Source organism: Haliotis rufescens, unplaced genomic scaffold (assembly GCF_023055435.1).
Source record: "Haliotis rufescens isolate VD_foot unplaced genomic scaffold, xgHalRufe1.0.p SCAF_10, whole genome shotgun sequence".
In the NCBI taxonomy this organism is placed as follows: domain Eukaryota; kingdom Metazoa; phylum Mollusca; class Gastropoda; order Lepetellida; family Haliotidae; genus Haliotis; species Haliotis rufescens.
In genome coordinates this window covers 25,418,930-25,439,411 of record NW_025963780.1, presented here as the reverse complement: position 1 = coordinate 25,439,411, position 20,482 = coordinate 25,418,930, and the positions used below count along the sequence as shown (strand labels likewise).

The window sequence follows — 20,482 nt, the reverse complement described above, 5'->3', positions numbered from 1 at the left end:
GAGTGAGTTGGGTTTAACGCCGCTTTTAACAGTATTCCAGTTACATCACGGCGTGTCAGCTTAATGTGTGAGGAAAGCCGGAAGTGATGCAGGTCTTAGATGTTTACCACTTGGTTGAAACCAATGAGCACGGGTATGGTGCTGACAAACCTAGAAACATAATCGGGGCGAACCTGGATTCGAACCCACAATCATAGGTTTCTGGCGTGCCCAAGTGACGCAACTCTGCACAGCGAAACGCGGTGCCTTAGACAACTGGGCCACCCGTGCCCCCCCCCCCCCCCCCATCACTAAGGAAAATGTTGATGAAATACATATGATTATGGATGACCGACGACTGATCACGTCACATACCAATGCAAGAGGCTTCTCTTGTGAGAAAGTTGAGAACAGTCTGAGGAATGAACTGGGCATGACAAAGGTTTCAGCTTGCTTCTTAGGGACCAAATATTTGGTACCTTTTGGGGGCCTGGGACTTACATATGAAAAAGAACATTTTGTCCCAGAAAATTCTTTGAAAAAAGAACGAACTTGTCTGCCACAAAAATGACATTGATGCTAGATGTTTTTTCTCTGATAAATATTCAGGCTCATAGTTTTAGTCTGGTTTTGCAGCTATAACTGTAAAAATATCTAATCGCCAGACAAAATCCCCCCTTCCCCCTCAGTCCTGATTAGAAACACTCCACGTTCATCATCGCTTATGAGAATTTATGGGAATTCTAAGCAGACTCAGCTGATTCTGTTGAGGGTTTGTGTAACCATGGATGAGTCTTGATTTCACCACCGTCACAGCCAGAGACAAACAACAGTCAACGTGGTGGAAACATCTAACATCTCAAATGAAGAAGTCAAAGTGATAGCTTCGGTATTGCAAAGGAATACTTCAGGTGGACAGGTCTCCTGAAAGACAAACCATTAATGGCCAATATTACGTTAATATGCTTCTGCAACTCCATCACATATCTTTGCTGATCGCGGTGGAAAACTCACAAAAGGTGTGTTGTTCCTCCAAGACACGGCACCTGTGCACAAGTCTGTTGTTACCATGGATGCAGTGTATGACATCTTCCATATTCACCAGATTTGGCACCATCAGATTTCTACCTCTTCCCAAACTTGAAGATAAAAACAATCTGGCACTCATTTTGATGATGAAACCATTTCTTGTGTGGAGGAAGTTTTACACTACCAGGAGGGCTCCGGGCACTCCAGCATTTGGCACACATGTGTGGACCTCAGAGAGGTTTCTGTTGAAAAGTATTTAGCAAACAATTCCATCAACACAGTCATAGTTAGGCTCAGAACTTTTCAGCCAGCCTTGTACCACAGATACCTGCTTAAAGGTTGGTACATATCACATCTGTGTGGCCTGACAAACAAACATTTACTGCCTTACTCCTCTCTGTTTCAAACTATGCTTCCCTTCAGCTCCCTGTGGTTAAAGACATGCTCATGACATATGTTTCAGGTTCCAGAAACTCCTGCTGCAACGCCTGCTTCAACACTTGCTCCAACTACTCCCGCTCCAACTTCTCCCGCTACAACGCCCACAACTCCCTCTCCAACAACTACACCAACAACGGCAAGGCCCTCAACAACACAACCTGTCATAGACACCACCCAAACAGCTAGAAGTGGAACTGGAAGCACGGTTACCCCATCCTTACGGGAGGTAAGACATTTTTGAATATTGAGAGTGGCTTCATCCTCTCAGGAATTAGATATAATACTTAAAGTCGCCCTCATCAACGGAGAGAGAAACTCAACTCACACTGCTTTCGTCCATTAGATTGTTGTGGGTTTGGGGATCTAATAATCATTGCCTTACTTATATGTGGTTTGAGATGTCGGCCATGTTGTGACGTCTGCTCCTCTGCTTCTGTTGCAGGACAACCACCAGTACTACTCGTCATCCATCATCCCCGATGCCATCACCTCTAACTGGATGGATCTGACCAACGCTAAGAGACACAAGACTTTGTCCACCAGTCACCGGACCGCAGTGGTAAGTGCTCATACATGGAGGGGCGGCAGTGGGGTAGCCTGGTGGTTAAAGCGTTCGCTCATCTAGCAGGAGACCCACTCACTCACTCATACATGGAGGGGCGGCAGTGGGGTAGCCTGGTGGTTAAAGCGTTCGCTCATCTAGCAGGAGACCCACTCACTCACTCATACATGGAGGGGCAGCAGTGGGGTAGCTTCGTGGTTAAAGCAATTGCTCATCTTGCTGAAGACCCACTCACTCACTCATACATGCAGGGGCAGCGGTGGGGTAGCCTCATAGTTAAAGCAATTGCTCATCTAGCAGGAGACACACTCACTCACTCATACATGCAGGGGCAGCGGTTTGGTAGCCTCGTGGTTAAAGTGTTCACTCATCTAGCAGGAGACCCACTCACTCACTCATACATACAGGGGCAGCGGTTTGGTAGCCTCGTGGTTAAAGTGTTCAATCATCTAGCAGGAGACCCACTCACTCACTCATACATGGAGGGGTGGCAGTGGGGAAGCCTGGTGGTTAAAGCGTTCGCTCATCTAGCAGGAGACCCACTCACTCACTCATACATACAGGGGCAGCGGTTTGGTAGCCTCGTGGTTAAAGTGTTCGCTCATCTAGCAGGAGACCCACTCACTCACTCATACATGCAGGGGCGGCGGTGGGGTAGCTTTGTGGTTCAAGCAATTGCTCATCTTGCTGAAGACCCACTCACTCACTCATACATGCAGGGGCGGCGGTGGGGTAGCTTTGTGGTTAAAGCAATTGCTCATCTTGCTGAAGACCCACTCACTCACTCATACATGCAGGGGCGGCGGTTTGGTAGCCTCATTGTTAATGTGTTCGCTGATCTTGCTGAAGACCCACTCACTCACTCATACATGGAGGGAGTAGCAGTGGGGTAGCTTCATGGTTAAAGCAATCGCTCATCTTGCAGGAGATACACTTACTCACTCACACATGAAGGCAGTATGGCCTCAAGCTGAAACACGATAAACAGTCACAATATGTGTCGTCATTCACTTTCTGATACTGATAGTTCTACCTTGGGTTGATACATGATAATACCTGTTGACATCCTGTTGTCCAGACTCAATTATTTTCAGACCGGCATCATATAGCTGGAATATTGCTGAATGTGGCGTTAAACAACAAACTTACAAACAAACAAATTTTACACGGTAAAACAGTCACGATACATGTCATACACCTTTTTAAAGTACCATCTAGATATTCAATGACATACAATTTACCAAGTCATCAAGCCTGACCACATAATCCATTCAGTCGCTTCTTACGACCAGCATGGCTTGCTGGGACCCATTCTCACCTGCCATCCTCGCGGGTTTTTGGCTTCTTTTATACGCATTCAACAACTGGAGAAAAGTAGGCTGTTGGCTTAAATATCTTGTAGTGTTAGACAGTGGGTCACATGGTCTGTTGCCAACAGTGGTAGGCGGCTACTAACAGGATCAGGTGGTAAGGCCCGCTGACGTGGTCATCATATCCCAATTGCGAAGATAGATGCTCATGATGATTATTTTCAGACCAGCATCATATAGCTGGAATATTGCTGAGTGTGGCGTCAACAACAAACAAATCAAACCTGATAATGACATTAACGACTTGGGATATATATCATTTCATATCATCCATGGTTTCACGATACATTAGATTTCACGATATGCCTGGGATTTTTATGAGGAATTAATAAACCATATGGACATTATTTCCATGATGTATGAAATTAACTTTTTCTTTCAGACTATTAACCTCACCTTTAAGTTCCGTTTCTATGGACACAATGTGACAAACATCACCGTAGCAACAGGAGGTAGGTGATAGTGTAGTGTGTTTCACACCCTTACTGTTTACTGATGCAGACGAAATCGCCAATGTTTTTCATAATACTATCAAAAATAAAAATTGGGTTGAAAGAGAAAGATTAGAAGTAACGAGGGCTTGTCATTAAGAATTATGATCAGATCTCTGCTAGTTTTGTTTGACACAAGCTTTAGATAAATATTCCAAATGATTATAGGTAAACAGGTTCATAATAAGATAATACTTATGAAAATTAGATTCAAATAAAATCAATTATTAGACAATACAGGCAATAAAAGAATCAAAATATAATATGTCCAAGCATCTGCTGTCTGAAGATGATAGTTATCTTTGGATTGTTACGTGTATAACGTTTCTCCCTCGTGATCCAACAGTATAACAATCCAAGATCTAACCAGCATCTAATAAACAACATGATGTGTGGAGATATTTTGTTTCTTAATTAGCGTTGAGCTGCTGCAGTATAAGATCCTTTGACTCTGTGTCGTTTCTGTCAACAGGTTTCATCTACGCCAGTCCCTTCCTCCACCAATGGCTGACCGCGACACAATACATAGCTCCACTCATGGCCAACTTTGATACCAGGATCGGCGAGGCTTCTGACATCTACTACGATGACTTTGGTAGGGCGTGTGGATATCTGAATATAAGGAATTTCATCTATTATCTGATATATTTTCAACTGCTCTCTGTTTATGATTGTCTCTGGTGAAGTCTCCCATTGGTTGCTGTAGAACAAGTACGAAAACATAAGAGTTTATGGATAGCAACATTTGGGTTTGTACAGGGTCCAGTCTGACTTGCAACATCCAGACACTAACGCACCAGTAGAGGTTCCGGTCTGTTGCACAAAACAACATCCAGACACAAACTCACCAGAAGAGGTTCCGGTTGTTGCATAAAACAACATCAAGACGCTCATTCACCAGTAGCGGTTCCGATCTGTTGCATTAAGCAACGCCCAGACACTAACTCACCAGTAGAGGTTTCGGTCTGAGGTTTGCATTCTGCAGCGCCCAGACACTAACTCACCAGTAGAGGTTCTGGTCTGTTGCTTAAAACAACATCAAGATGCTCATTCACCAGTAGCGGTTCCGGTCTGTTGCATTAAGCAGCGCCCAGACACTAACTCACCAGTAGAGGTTCCGGTCTGTTGCATTAAGCAGCATCCAGACACTAACTCACCAGTAGGGGTTCCGGTCTGTTGCATTAAGCAGCGCCCAGACACTAACTCACCAGTAGAGGTTTCGGTCTGAGGTTTGCATTAAGCAGCATCCAGACACTAACTCACCAGTAGAGGTTCTGGTCTGTTGCTTAAAACAACATCAAGACGCTCATTCACCAGTAGCGGTTCCGGTCTGTTGCATTAAGCAGCGCCCAGACACTAACTCACCAGTAGAGGTTCTGGTCTGAGGTTTGCATTAAGCAGCATCCAGACACTAACTCACCAGTAGAGGTTCTGGTCTGTTGCTTAAAACAACATCAAGACGCTCATTCACCAGTAGCGGTTCCGGTCTGTTGCATTAAGCAACGCCCAGACACTAACTCACCAGTAGAGGTTTCGGTCTGAGGTTTGCATTCTGCAGCGCCTAGACACTAACTCACCAGTAGAGGTTCTGGTCTGAGGTTTGCATTCTGCAGCGCCCAGACACTAACTCACCAGTAGAGGTTCTGGTCTGTTGCATTAAGCAGCATCCAGACACTAACTCACCAGTAGGGGTTCCGGTCTGTTGCATTAAGCAGCGCCCAGACACTAACTCACCAGTAGAGGTTTCGGTCTGAGGTTTGTATTAAGCAACGCCCAGACACTATCTCACCAGTAAAAGTCTGTTCTGCAGGCAATCATGATGCAGTTTCGTTGTACGTGAATATTAAAGCCACTTTAAGCAGTGTTCAGGAAAATCCAGAAGCCACACAGTATGCAAGGTAGTAAATGAATTTTATAATAGAAATTGATTTTCCACCCAAGTTTTATAGAGGGTCACAGGTCTAATTGAATCTTCAACCGTGCTGTCTTTTTTAAGCCTGGTATCTATTCGAGGGCCTCTGAAAGCCCTATCATTTTCTCGTTTAAGAGCAGAGACTCTGGGCAATATGATGTAAGAATGAAATAGATGGCTTTTGTGGAGAACGAGGAAATGACTTCCGTAAGACTTGTCTACGACCTGGATCTCGCAACTCAAGATTTAGTAGGGGTATCCTATACTATATGGGTGATGCCAATTATCAGGCTATTTATTGTTGACCTGTGCACATATCGGATGGGAACAGTATGGTATTCAAGGCATTTGAGCCACCTGTTTTGTATTTGGCCATATAGTCGAAATGATGGAACTAGATTGTGAATGTGTGGTTCCTCCAGACTTCTAGGATGTGGTGTCATGTTTCGAGGATGATTACATTGATCTAGCTTGTAGTTTGGATGGATCTCAATAGGCACACACAGACATGAATATTCATGAACATCTGAAAAATATTATTTCCACAGATTTTTTATTTATTTGACACACATTTCATTTTAAGAGTCTTGATCGTGTACCGGAAGCTGAACATTTGCGAAAATACGCATATAAATTTACCATAACCCAATATATTTTGAGTTCATTGCTTACAAGTATGCATTAATAATTTTAAAAAGACCACACTGCATAACTAGCTAGTGTGACGTTTCCGCTTGCGTACATGTATTTTCCTTGCATATTTATATTTATTGATCAAATGCAGGCATTACATGCATGAACTCTCCTGCAGTGAATAAGGCTCCCAAGCACTACATAATGCTTATTGTAACTTAGAGACAAATATCTGATCTGAGCTCACGTAACTTGTAACTCGCTTAGGTCACAGTTATGTTTTTGAAAATATCTAGTCATTTAAAAAAATACTATTAATCTTGAAATTAATGTGCGAAAAATGTGAGTGGTCTTTGCTCGCATATATTTAACTTCTCATTTATGTCTCAAAAATGACTGTTGACAAGACATCCTCATCGCACACATAAAGGAACTACCAATTATCTAGGGGGAAGTCACGTTAATATTGAGTGGCAGTCTGGGCCGGGTCCAGCAGTCGCGTCAATTTGGAGATGCATTGATTGACAGTACACAATGTGTGAGTAAAGATTATCTGGATCCCTAATGTCCCCAAACCCTAGGATCAGTTATCTTTCTAGGTTTGTCCGCCAAAGTACCAGATGTTGTTTAACTTTCTATGGTAGTATGTGTGAAATGACGAGGGAACTTAACATGACTGACCTGTGAAGATTCCGGGTTAAAATAGGTCTTCAGCAACCCATGCTTGCCGTAACAGGTGACTATGCTTGTTGTAAGAGGCGACTAAAGGGATCGGGTGGTCAGGCTTGCTGACTTGGTTGATGCATGTGATCGTATCCCGATTGCATGTATCGATGCTCATGATGTCAGTCACTGAATTGTCTGGTCCAGACTTGAATATTTACAAACCGACATCATATGGCTGGAATAGTGCTGAGTGAGTTGTTTAACAACAAAAAAACAAAACTAAACATGACTGTAAATGCAATAACTGAGGAACTGAATTGGAACTGTCAATGGATTATCCAAAAAAGACTCTTTCTTTCAGCGTGTCCTTTCTTGACCTAAGTACAAGTTATAAAAACACACTAAACATTAAGCCCATCTTGTCAATATATGACCGGGGATGCATGAAAAAACTTACACTAAATAAACAACTGCGTGAAGCACGTGTTGCTGCCCAATTCCGCGAAGTATGGCGCAAACTACTCCACCCCTGAGACCGCACATAATGCTCTAAAAGATTCTTGGAACCAGCCTTTGTGTATCAGCATGAGGATTAGTGACTTAAAATGACTTTCTCTGACAAGGGCATGCCCTAGTACAGGGTACAGTTTCATTCTGTTATACCACCTGCTCCGGGTGCAACCAAGTGAATTAATCAGGTTGCACCACCAAAATGTGGGCTGCACCATTTTGTCATAAATTGAAATACTGTATTTTCATTAAGTTTGAATATTAAATAATTTTGAGAATGTGTTACAGTATTTTATTTTGAGGAATTCTGTATATGGCTTTAAACATCTTGATATTCGTTAAACAACCTTAAACAGAAGTTTCAAAGTGTCGCTTTGTTGTGATTTCAATCGCATGAGTGACTGTTCTAGTGGTAATTTTAAAGAATTAGTTCTGCAAGTTCACTGCATTCAGACCACCTGTGTATTTCACTATTTCATGTATATTTTCATGAACTTTGGTTTTCTGGATTGTTATAGATTTGCAGCCAGTTCCAAAAGACTTCAGTTTTCATTTTTATCAAATATAACTGCTGCCGCACTTGTGGCGTGAAATGTTACCTGCACTGGGTGCAACCTGACAATAAAAGTTACCTGCACTTGCAATGTTTTTACCTGCACTGGTGCAGCTTGGACATTGTGACATCGATCCCTATAGTAATGATGGATGTTAACTCTGTTGGTGTTTGTATTCCAGGTGACAAATTTGCAGTTCAGTGGAAAAACGTTGTGCTGAAGGATCAAAATGAAAGTAAGAACCTATTCAATTGTGTCAGTCTTATTTAATCAAAACTTGACCTCGGTGACCCCGCGGGGATTCCCAGGTAGAATAGTACCGCAGCAACATGCTGAGTGAGAGGCGACAAAAGGGATTGGGTGGTCCGACTCGGTGACTTGGTTGATCATGATATCAATCACTGGATTGTCTGGTTCAGACTGTTATTTGCAGACCGCATCATTAAGCCTGCCGTGAATAGCTGCAAGATTGCTGATGCGGTGTTATGCGATGTTCACTCACTCACTGACTCCATGATAAAGCTGGATTAATGCAGTGTGCAGCATTAGACAACAAACAGTTACCTCGTTAAGGATTCTTCCAAGCTGTTTGCAAAGATGGTAGAATGGAATAGAATCTCATGAAATATGCACCCTGAAATCAAATATGTTCTCAGTAAACATTCCCTGTGATGCCAATTTAGTAATCGATCATGTTATTTATCACGTCCAAAGCTCATGGAATGCTGGTTGAAATGTTTGAATACAATGAGATGTTTCTGCAAGCCACAATGGTAGATGGTGACTACAATGTTGGTATGTGGTGACTACAATGTTGGTATGTCATGACTACAATGTTGGTATGTGGTGACTACAATGTTGGTATGTCATGACTACAATGTTGGCATGTGGTGACTACAATGTTGGTATGTGACTACAATGTTAGTATGTGGTGACTACAATGTTGGTATGTCATGACTACAATGTTGGCATGTGGTGACTACAATGTTGGTATGTCGTGACTACAATGTTGGTATGTCATGTCTACAATGTTGGTATGTGACAACAATGTTGGTATGTGACTACAATGTTGGTATGTGGTGACTACAGTGTTGGTATGTCATGACTTCAATGTTGGTTGTGGTGACTACAATGTTGTTATGTCATGACTACAATGTTAGTATGTGGTGACAACAATGTTGGTATGTCATGACTACAATGTTGGTATGTGACTAAAATGTTAGTATGTGGTGACAACAATGTTGGTATGTCATGACTTCAATGTTGGTATGTCATGACTACAATGTTAGTATGTGGTGACTACAATGTTGGTATGTGACTACAATGTTGGTATGTGGTGACTACAATGTTGTTATGTCATGACTACAATGTTAGTATGTCATGACTACAATGTTGGTATGTGACTACAATGTTGGTATGTGACTACAATGTTATGGTATGTGGTGACAACAATGTTAGTATGTCATGACTACAATGTTAGTATGTGGTGACAACAATGTTGGTATGTCATGACTACAATGTTGGTATGTGACTACAATGCTGGTATGTGACTACAATGCTGGTATGTGGTGACTACAATGCTGGTATGTGACTACAATGCTGGTATGTGGTGACTACAATGCTGGTATGTGGTGACTACAATGCTGGTGTGTGGTGACTACAATGTTGGTATGTGGTAACTACAATGTTGGTATATCATGACAACAATGTTGGTATGTCATGACTACAATGTTGGTATGTGACTACAATGTTGACTTTGTTGCAGCTGGTACCTTTGACTTCCAAGTACAACTGCAAGCAGATGGCACCATCAAGTTCCTGTACAAGCAGGTGAGCACACACTGCCTGAAGCTGCAGTAAAATATCTTGTTGCATCTCACAGACTTTAATCTTGTGCCTGCTACTCTCCTTCCTGCGTTATTTCACAGATATTACTTATGTCTTACATATTAAAACCCTCGGCGGAAGCCCATTTTGTGTAACAGGTACTTCTTTTTTATGAACAATAAAAACAAAATTTAAAAAGAAATGTTTGCAAATTTACAATACATGGCCTTACAAACTATTTTTTTACAGATTTTTACCAAACAAATTAAATTCTGAATATTCTGTTGTTGGTTAGAGAAAATTGTTTGGCTTCTCCCCTCAGAGAAAAACATTTTATGTTTTAAAGCAGTGACTGTCAACTGCATGTCATCATACCCCAGCAAGGATCATTGCTCATAATATCAATCACTGGTTTGTCTGGTCCAGACTTGATGATGTACAGTCCACCATCATACAGTTGGAATATTGCTGACTAAGTCATTATACAAACGAATATTAATGAACTATGAGAAACAGATATGAGAGTTTATCTCCAAGAAACTGTCGACACAACTCAGTCTTTGTACAGTGATATGGTTAAGAACAGAACAGGAACAGCAATGGATGTTAAATCTGATAAATAGATACGGAAGATAATTCTGTCGCTTAGTGCCCCCCTGTGTGGGATGATATGATGTTTTCTCTGTTTTAGTTACCTATCAAGCTGTCGGCTATATCCAGTTCGAACCACCCAGTGAAGATCGGTGTGTCGGACGCCTTCTATATTGACTCTTACCTCAAAGCCCAGGGTGAGGGGATTTTTTGTCTATTTGTCAGTGTGTCGTGTACATACCGGTGTGTACCTAGAAGACACTCCGCATGACATCAATTGCGCTCGTTCGTACGATCATTCGTACACTATTTTGTAGCTTTGGTATCTGCGCCCCACCTTCCAACCCTTTGATAAAAGCATTAAGTGAGATAGGACAAGTTAAAAACTCCGAACTTTTCCCATATATTGTATATTTATATACACACGCTATGTGCCCACCAACTCGGCCATCCCCACATCACAGTTCCTCTAGCCTGTTAGCTCTTGAGAAAAAAGTATGATGTGGCAGGGGTTAGCATGTGACCAGGTCGTGTCGGTCGCTATGTACGGGATTACAGTGCGTGACCCACTTGTTTGTGGGTGGTGACCATGGTAATGCTGGGATGTCTTGGGTGATTTGTTGGGTTTTTTAAGCTGGAAACTTTGTTAAAGCACTTTTCCACATAGGATTGAAGAAGAAAGAAGAGATGCATAGTATGAGATAGGAAAAGTATATGAATATACAATTTATTGAAAAATGTTCAATGTCTGATGGCAACATGATTGTTTCAGTGACAAAATGTCAATATGTGTGTTGCAGGCATACGACGTAGAACGATCTACGAGTACCATCGCGTATCCTTCCACCCGGACCAGGTCGAACAGGGCACCGTCATCGTCATGAAGCCATTGCCAAGTAATCCTCACTACCTGTCTAACTGAACTACTAGTGGCTATTTTTAGTAGTGAACTTGAAACCCTGATTACAACACATTTCGTGATATGTGACTGACAAAATAGCTGGGTGTCATTTTACGAGTAGTAAGTAATTTCTTTTAGCAAGTGTATCGTCTTGTATCGATACAGAAAAACGTATTGTGTATTGTACCGTCTCATGAAAACTCACGATGCATCGTTTCACCCCTATTAACTACTTAGCAGACTCATTGTAGGGGTCTGTCTGTGTCTCTCATGGGTACTCCAGGACAGAATAGATTCCCAGGACCCATTGCTTATTTGCCCTGTGGGGATACCAGAACAGAATAGATTCCCAGGACCCATTGCTTATTTGCCCTGTGGGTACTCCAGGGCCCACTTGTACAAAGCGATCTTAGCGCTAAGATGATCTTAACTCCCATACTTTAACTTAGGCTTACGATAGTCTTAGCGCTAAGATCGCTTTGTGCAAGTGGGCCCAGGACAGAATAGATTCCCAGGACCCATTGCTTACTTGCCCTGTGGGGATTTCAGGACACAATAGATTCCCAGGACCCATTGCTTATTTGCCCTGTGGGTACTCCAGGACAGAATAGATTCCCAGGACCCATTGCTTATTTGCCCTGTGGGTACTCCAGGACAGAATAGATTCCCAGGACCCATTGCTTATTTGCCCTGAGGGGATTCCAGGACAGAATAGATTCCCAGTACCCATTGCTTATTTGCCCAGTGGGGATTCCAGGACAGAATAGATTCCCAGGACCCATTGCTTATTTGCCCTGTGGGGATTTCAGGACACAATAGATTCCCAGGACCCATTGCTTATTTGCCCAGTGGGGATTCCAGGACAGAATAGATTCCCAGGACCCATTGCTTATTTGCCCTGTGGGGATTCCAGGACAGAATAGATTCCCAGGACCCATTGTTCATTTTCCCTGTGGGGATTCCAGGACAGAATAGGTTCCCAGTAATCAGTACTTTCCCCAAGAATAAGGGGCCACCTCCATAGTCTAGTGGTAGAGCATCTACCCAGAGAGTTGAAGGTTGGTGGTTTCATCCATGGCCGTGTCATACCGAAACATGTTAGAAGATAGTACTTCTTGTTTCCCTGCCTGGTGCTCAGCCTTAAGAGGATAAAACAGAGGTGTGTGTGTGTGTGTATTTGTGTGTGTTTGTTTCCTGAATAATAGGTCCCTGTCATTGTTACGGTAGACCCGTGAAAATCTGGGGTAGAATAGGTCTTCAGCAACCCATTCTTCCTGTAAGAAGCGACTAACAGGATCAGGTGGTCAGGCTTGCTGACTTGGTTGATGCATGACATCGTATCCCAACTGCGTGGATCGGTGCTCATGATGTCAATCACTGGATTGTCTGGTTCAGACTCGATTATTTACAGACCGCTGTCATGGACAGAGTAATTACATGATTAGTTTGCGTACTTCAGTATGGATTTGTTGACATGGCATTTCCGGTGTTACGTGCTCACGGTAATATCTTTCCCTGGGGAAAAAAAAATCAAAACTCATTATTTCGTGTATAATGCACACACCCTTCTACACAGCTGTTGTTGTTTTTTAAAAAGTGCACACTCTACTCAAGAATATACGGTTGTTGGAATATTGCTGAGTGCGGAGTTAAACAAAGAAACAAAAAATCATTGTTACAGTAAGAACAGACCACTCAAGCAGATCAATCCACCTGACATTGCTTCAATGGGCAATATTTTATTGAATGTTCCAGCATGCAACATCATCTCGGACTGCAAGAAGTGTGTGAATCACGACTTTGAACAAGTGAAGTTTGACTGCAAGTGGTGTGGGTCGCTGGGACGCTGCTCCGACGGCATCGACTGGCACCGGGCAGAATGGCTCAACAGTGGATGTTCCAAGCTGGTAGGAGCTAGTTCCACCCCTGGAGGAATACCCTGTTTTCTTAGTACTGACCAAAATAATATTGACAGTTTAAACAGATCAACAATCATGAATGTTTTGCTCACATCAACTTTCCTGTCATTGGGCAAGTGCAGAATATTTCCCTGTAGAAAAGGCCTTCTGACTATAAACAGTTATTAAACACTGTAACTTCTCATCACCTCAATCTTGCATGGGCCCGCCAAGAAGGGGGAGCCAATGGCTGCCAAGAATTGTATATGAATGACCAACTTTCATCTTTGGTAATCAGCCAGGCTTGAATACCTTGCAGCCAGTTGTCATTTAACTCATCATTGCGTGTGTTTTATCATGTCGCCACTTTTCACTTTTTTTGCAGAATATTGACTTGACAACTGAAAGACATCAGATTAAAGTATTTCAAAACTTTTCAAATTTATATTATGATAAGATTGTCCTTTCTTTCAGTTTAACATACACAAGTGACGTTTTATAGTTTTACTTGTCAGATCGCCTCCATTTTGATGTTAAGGTCCTTGTTAAGTTTTCAGATTCTACCAACGGTGGGGATACTGGGTTAGAATTGGCCCCAACAACTGATATTTCCAGTCAATAACAGCCCTAATAACAACCTGGTATCTACTTAATGACTGAGGCCCTCTTTTTTTAATTGGTTCGGTGGATCTTTCAACCCCAAATACTGAAAAAATATAGTGGAATATGTTTTTATCAATTTTTACAAATATTTTATCACTACTGACCAGAAAAAATATTCTGTACAAGAATACAAAAATGCATTCCTTGAATCTTGCAATGCAGTAATAAGACGTCTTTGCCATCAAAACTCGCTACCTTGCAGAAGGAATCGCTTTTGCAATGATTTACATGACAGCAAGGGACAGTAACTCCCAGCCACAGTGCCTTGCCTTGTCATGTCAGTATTGTTTGCTTTTTGGACTTTTTCCAACTGGAACTGAATTATTTTTTGGATATCCGTAAACCAAGTTAAAAGATGGCCTTATATGCCAGGGAACTAATCAGTCTTACATATTTATTGTCTTTTTGCTCCCTTGCAGTTTTCACAGTCTCGGGTATGTTTAATCAATCCCAGCTTGCATGTTGTGTTTATGTCAGTGATAGTGTAGATAGTGTTTTAAGTTTATTTACAGCCATGCTTTTTTCTCCATGTCTTACGGACATGGAAACAGAAACATTCTCTGTCTGTCAATGTCAGGACTTTTTTGGAGAGATGGGACTGCAGAATGTTGTACAATGATTAGCGCTCTTTAAGATCAAAGATAACATCCTGCAGTCTAATACCAATGTTTCGTACAAAAACTATACTTTCAAATTATACAGTTATTTTGGAACATTTATTATGATAATATGCAAACTATTTGTAGAATAAACTAAAATCCAATTTTTTTACTGATTGGTAATTTTAAATAAACACATGTTCAGGAAGAACATTGACACTGGGGGAAATGGTGCGGCCAAGTGTACGTTGTGAACATTTATTTCCTGCAATGTTCTAATTCGTTCAGTCATTTTTCTTTTTCATTCTTAGCTTCTTAAGTTGCTCTTTTGTTTTGACCACTGTTCTGGAGTTCATTATTGGGCAGAAGTTCATTAACATAAAAGCGTTGAACATCCAAGTGGAGAGCGTCGTAGTGATGCCTTCTTGATCTTCTCGAGGTCTCTTTCGAATTTACTCAGTGAAAGAAACACAACAACTTCCTCAAGGCTGGACATACTGATGGGATGCATCAGACAAGTACAGATAGTTAAAAGCAATTGTTCTGTTTCTTTTACGTCATTTGGGGTATCAATACATATGTATAAGGAATCCAGAATGACATCATTGTTTATTTTTTATAGCTGCACAGATTTGTATGTGACAGACTACTCCATCTGTAAAAGCTATCCCTCTCTCTGTCTAACAATGTTCATACTTAATCATTCTTACCCTAACTATGATTACAATGCTGTACTTCACCGGCACAAAGCAAACAATGTTCGCAGAGTCTTTATGTATGAGGGGCGTTCAATAAGTTTTGCAACTTCAATGTAAGTCTTGGTTGTACAGTTAAATCACCCACCCTACAGCCCAGACTTAGCCCCCAGTGACTAGTTCCTGTTCTGGCAAATGAAATCTTCCCTACATGGAAGACGCTTCCAGGATGACAAGGACATAAAGGCTGCCACAGAGGCGTGGTTAGAGGGTGAATCTGTGGATTTCTATTAAAGTAGTATTAAAAGCTTGAAGGACAAATGGAATAAGTGTATTGAGGTGAATGGAGATTATATTGCAAAATGAAATTGCAAAATGAAAGTGCAAAAGATAATCTGCGACTTGGTCTTATATCGAAATTGCAAAACTTATTGAACGCCCCTCGTACCTATGGGTGTAAGAACTCCATGAACCTTCGCTACCTCTCGATACTGTGTATGTCAGTAACACTATCATATCATGAGGTGATGATCCCGGTTTGTGCCGATTATGTTTCTAGGTTTGTCAGCATCAGACCAGCTTTCATGAGATTATCCTTAGTGGTAACCATCTGAAATCTGCATTACTTCGGGCTTTCGTTCCACATTATGCTGACAAGCCGTGATATAACTGGAATACTGTTAAATGTTAAACTCACTCACTCACTCACTCACTCACTCACTCACATAGCGGCTGTTGATGGTGACAGGACTGGTTAAAACGAAGACAGTGTTATGTGGTTTGATACGGTCACGACTAGCTAGCGGTGGATGGGTGGTCCGCGAGCCATAGCGGCTGTTGATGGGGACAGGACTGGTTTAAACCAAGACAGTGTTATGTGGCTTTATATTGTCACGACAAGCTAGCGGTGGATGGGTGGTCCGCAAAGCCATAGTAGCTGTTGATGGTGACAGGTCTGGTTAAAACCAAGACAGTGTTATGTGGCTTGATATTGTCACGGCAAGCTAGCGGTGGATGGGGGGATCCGCGAGCCATAGTAGCTGTTGATGGTGACAGGACTGGTTCAAACCAAGACAGTGTTATGTGGCTTGATATTGTCACGACAAGCTAGTGGTGGATGTGTGGTCCGCGAGCCATAGTAGCTGTTGATGGTGACAGGACTGGTTAAAACCAAGACAGTGTTATGTGGCTTGATATTGTCACGACAAGCTAGCGGTGGATGTGTGGTCCGCAAGCCATAGCGGCTGTTGATGGTGACAGGACTGGTTCAAACCAAGACAGTGTTATGTGGCTTGAGACGGCCACAACCAGCTAGCGGTGGATGGGTGATCCGCGAGCCATAGCGGCTGTTGATGTTGACAGGACTGGTTTAAACCAAGACAGTGTTATGTGGCTTTATATTGTCACGACAAGCTAGCGGTGGATGGGTGGTCCGCAAAGCCAAAGCAGCTGTTGATGGTGACAGGACTGGTTTAAACCATGACAGTGTTATGTGGCTTGATATTGTCACGACAAGCTAGCGGTGGATGGGTGATCCGCGAGCCATAGCGGCTGTTGATGGTGACAGGACTGGTTAAAACCAAGACAGTGTTATGTGGCTTTATATTGTCACGACAAGCTAGCGGTGGATGGGTGGTCCGCAAAGCCATAGTAGCTGTTGATGGTGACAGGTCTGGTTAAAACCAAGACAGTGTTATGTGGCTTGATATTGTCACGGCAAGCTAGCGGTGGATGGGGGGATCCGCGAGCCATAGTAGCTGTTGATGGTGACAGGACTGGTTCAAACCAAGACAGTGTTATGTGGCTTGATATTGTCACGACAAGCTAGTGGTGGATGTGTGGTCCGCGAGCCATAGTAGCTGTTGATGGTGACAGGACTGGTTAAAACCAAGACAGTGTTATGTGGCTTGATATTGTCACGACAAGCTAGCGGTGGATGTGTGGTCCGCAAGCCATAGCGGCTGTTGATGGTGACAGGACTGGTTAAAACCAAGACAGTGTTATGTGGCTTGATACTGTCACGACTAGCTAGCGGTGGATGTGTGGTCCGCGAGCCATAGCAGCTGTTGATGGTGACAGGACTGGTTAAAACCAAGACAGTGTTATGTGGCTTGATATTGTCACGACAAGCTAGTGGTGGATGTGTGGTCCGCGAGCCATAGTAGCTGTTGATGGTGACAGGACTGGTTCAAACCAAGACAGTGTTATGTGGCTTGAGACGGCCACAACCAGCTAGCGGTGGATGGGTGATCCGCGAGCCATAGCGGCTGTTGATGGTGACAGGACTGGTTCAAACCAAGACAGTGTTATGTGGCTTGATACGGTCACGACAAACTAGTGGTGGATGTGTGGCCCGCAAGCCATAGCGGCTGTTGATGGTGACAGAACTGGTTAAAACCAAGACGGTGTGGCTTGATACGGTCACGACTAGCTAGCGGTGGATGGGTGGTCCACGAGCCATAGCGGCTGTTGATGTTGACAGGACTGGTTAAAACCAAGACGGTGTGGGTTGATATGGTCACGACTAGCTAGCGGTGGATGTGTGGTCTGCAAGCTATAGCGGCTGTTGATGGTGACAGAACTGGTTAAAACCAAGACGGTGTGGGTTGATACGGTCACGACTAGCTAGCGGTGGATGTGTGGTCTGCAAGCCATAGCGGCTGTTGATGGTGACAGGACTGGTTAAAACCAAGACGGTGTGGGTTGATACGGTCACGACTAGCTAGCGGTGGATGTGTGGTCCACGAGCTATAGCGGCTGTTGATGGTGACAGAACTGGTTAAAACCAAGACGGTGTGGCTTGATACGGTCACGACAAGCTAGCGATGGATGGGTGGTCCACGAGCCATAGCAGCTGTTGATGGTGACAGGACTGGTTAAAACCAAGACAGTGTTATGAGGCTTGAAACGGTCACGACTAGCTACTGGTGGATGGGTTGTCCGCGAGCCATAGCAGCTGTTGATGGTGACAGGACTTGTTAAAACCAAGACAGTGTTATGTGGCTTGATATTGTCACGGCAAGCTAGTGGTGGATGTGTGGTCCGTGAGCCATAGGGGCTGTTGATGGGGACGGGACTGGTTAAAACCAAGACAGTGTGGATTGATTACGGTCACGACTAGCTAGTGGTGGATGGGTGGTCCGCAAGCCATAGCGGCTGTTGATGGTGACGGTCACGATTAGCTAGTGGTTTGCCTGCTCGACCGCCCTGTGACCTATGTTTCACTAGGTGCCCTGGGGTAGAATGTATTCCGTGTCACTTCTACTGAGGTGACTGACCGGTGATAGGATCGTCGCAGTGCATGCTGCATATGAGTAGCTCTATCAAGGCCACAGAGGAAAAGTTGAGAGGGCTTGCAAACTTGTGGCAGTGATGATACTGGGAGGGGGACGAAGGTTCCACAAGCTGGAAAGGCACTTGATAGCTCCCTTGGCAGGGGAGATAACTCTGAGAAATTGACCTGCATCACTTCGGGCTTTCCTCCCACATCAAGCTGATATGCCATGATGTAACTGCAATACTGTGCAAAGCAGTGTTAATCTCACTCACTCACTCACTCATCTCTTATACCCGTGAAGATTCCGGGGTAGAATAGGTCTTCAGCTTGTCATAAAAGGCGACTAACGGGATCGGGTGGTCAGGCTCGCTGACTTGGTTGATACATGTCTTCGATCCCAATTGCGCGGATCGATGCTCATGATGTCAATCACTGGATTGTCTGGTCCAGACTCGTTTATTTACAGACCGCCGTCATATAGCTGGAATATTGCTGAGTGCAGCGTTAAACAACAAACAAACAAACAAACAAACAAAACTCATCTCTTAATCATACATCTGTGCAATGATGTTACTCAACTGCCATACCTCAACTATAAGCTGTCCTTTAACTTCAGATTGATTGAATATCAATAACTTTTTTTTAATTTAAAATAACATGCATGCTTAGGCAAAATACTAATATTGAATGCACATTATTTTAACACTGAAATGACTTACAAAATTATTATTTTTATCGTATTTTTTGCTCTCTTATTTTGTTTGCCATCATAAGAATGTTGGAGTCTGGCCACAGAGGAGCAGTCTTTAACTTCAGCCACTACTCAGAAGCCAAAGTCTAGTAAATTGCTGTTCGGTCTAGTAAGCTCAGTCCATATGATAGCCCTAAACAGTACTAAAAATAAGCTCAGAACCATGTTCAGGCTTGAAGCCTCAATAGTTTTTGACACAGACTGAAGGAATCAGTTCTGACTGTTGGGGGACGGTGGGGTAGCCTAGTGGTTAAAGCATTCACTCGTCACGCCGAGGAGTCCGGTTGATTCCCCAGATGGGTACAATGTGGGAAGCCCATTTCTGATGTCCCGTGCCATAATTTTGATGGACATAAAATCAGCATAACACCATACCCACTCACTCACTCACTCTGAATCTGATTGATGGAAGGGGTCCCCAGTATTCCACACGTGTTAAGAAGGACGACTAATATGTGAATCAAACTCAAAAGGCTTTCAATCACTGGTTTATCTGGTCAAGGCTGCTGTGATGTAGCTGTTTCGAATCACACCATGGGATTCCCGGTTAGAATAGGTCCCCTGCAATCTATGCTGGTTGAACCGTGGGGATTCCCGGTTAGAATTGGTCCCCTGCAATCTATGCTGGTCGTACCGAGGGGAATCAAGGTTAGAATTGGTCCCCTGCAATCTATGCTGGTCGTACCGTGGGGAATCCAGGTTAGAATTGGTCCCCTGCAATCTATGCTGGTCATACCGAGGGGAATCCAGGTTAGAATTGGTCCCCTGCAATCTATGCTGGTCGTACCGTGGGGAATCCAGGTTAGAATTGGTCCCCTGCAATCTATGCTGGTCGTACCGTGGGGAATCAAGGTTAGAATTGGTCCCCTGCAATCTATGCTGGTCGTACCGTGGGGAATCCAGGTTAGAATTGGTCCCCTGCAATCTATGCTGGTTGAACCATGGGGAATCCAGGTTAGAATTGGTCCCCTGCAATCTATGCTGGTTGAACCGTGGGGATTCCAGGTTAGAATCGGTCCCCTGCAATCTATGCTGGTCATACCGTGGGGAATCCAGGTTAGAATTGGTCCCCTGCAATCTATGCTGGTCGTACCGTGGGGAATCCAGGTTAGAATTGGTCCCCTGCAATCTAT

At 43.3% G+C, this 20,482-nt stretch overlaps 1 protein-coding gene across 4 annotated transcripts in view; it reads left to right on the top strand.

The window, feature by feature from the left end:
* LOC124117124 (plexin domain-containing protein 2-like) overlaps nt 1-20,482 on the top strand; it is a 138,947-nt gene that overhangs the window by 107,406 nt on the left and 11,059 nt on the right. For 2 of the 4 annotated variants that reach the window (XM_046478860.2, XM_046478858.2), the window contains exons 3-12: nt 1,472-1,675; nt 1,892-2,008; nt 3,764-3,833; nt 4,345-4,467; nt 8,329-8,382; nt 9,913-9,977; nt 10,666-10,762; nt 11,366-11,461; nt 13,222-13,373; nt 14,447-14,461. In XM_046478860.2, coding sequence (XP_046334816.2) covers nt 1,472-1,675; nt 1,892-2,008; nt 3,764-3,833; nt 4,345-4,467; nt 8,329-8,382; nt 9,913-9,977; nt 10,666-10,762; nt 11,366-11,461; nt 13,222-13,373; nt 14,447-14,461 — 993 coding nt within the window. The remainder of the gene's footprint in view (nt 1-1,471; nt 1,676-1,891; nt 2,009-3,763; nt 3,834-4,344; nt 4,468-8,328; nt 8,383-9,912; nt 9,978-10,665; nt 10,763-11,365; nt 11,462-13,221; nt 13,374-14,446; nt 14,462-20,482) is intronic. The other 2 variants (XM_046478861.2, XM_046478859.2) reach the window with 1 other exon arrangement.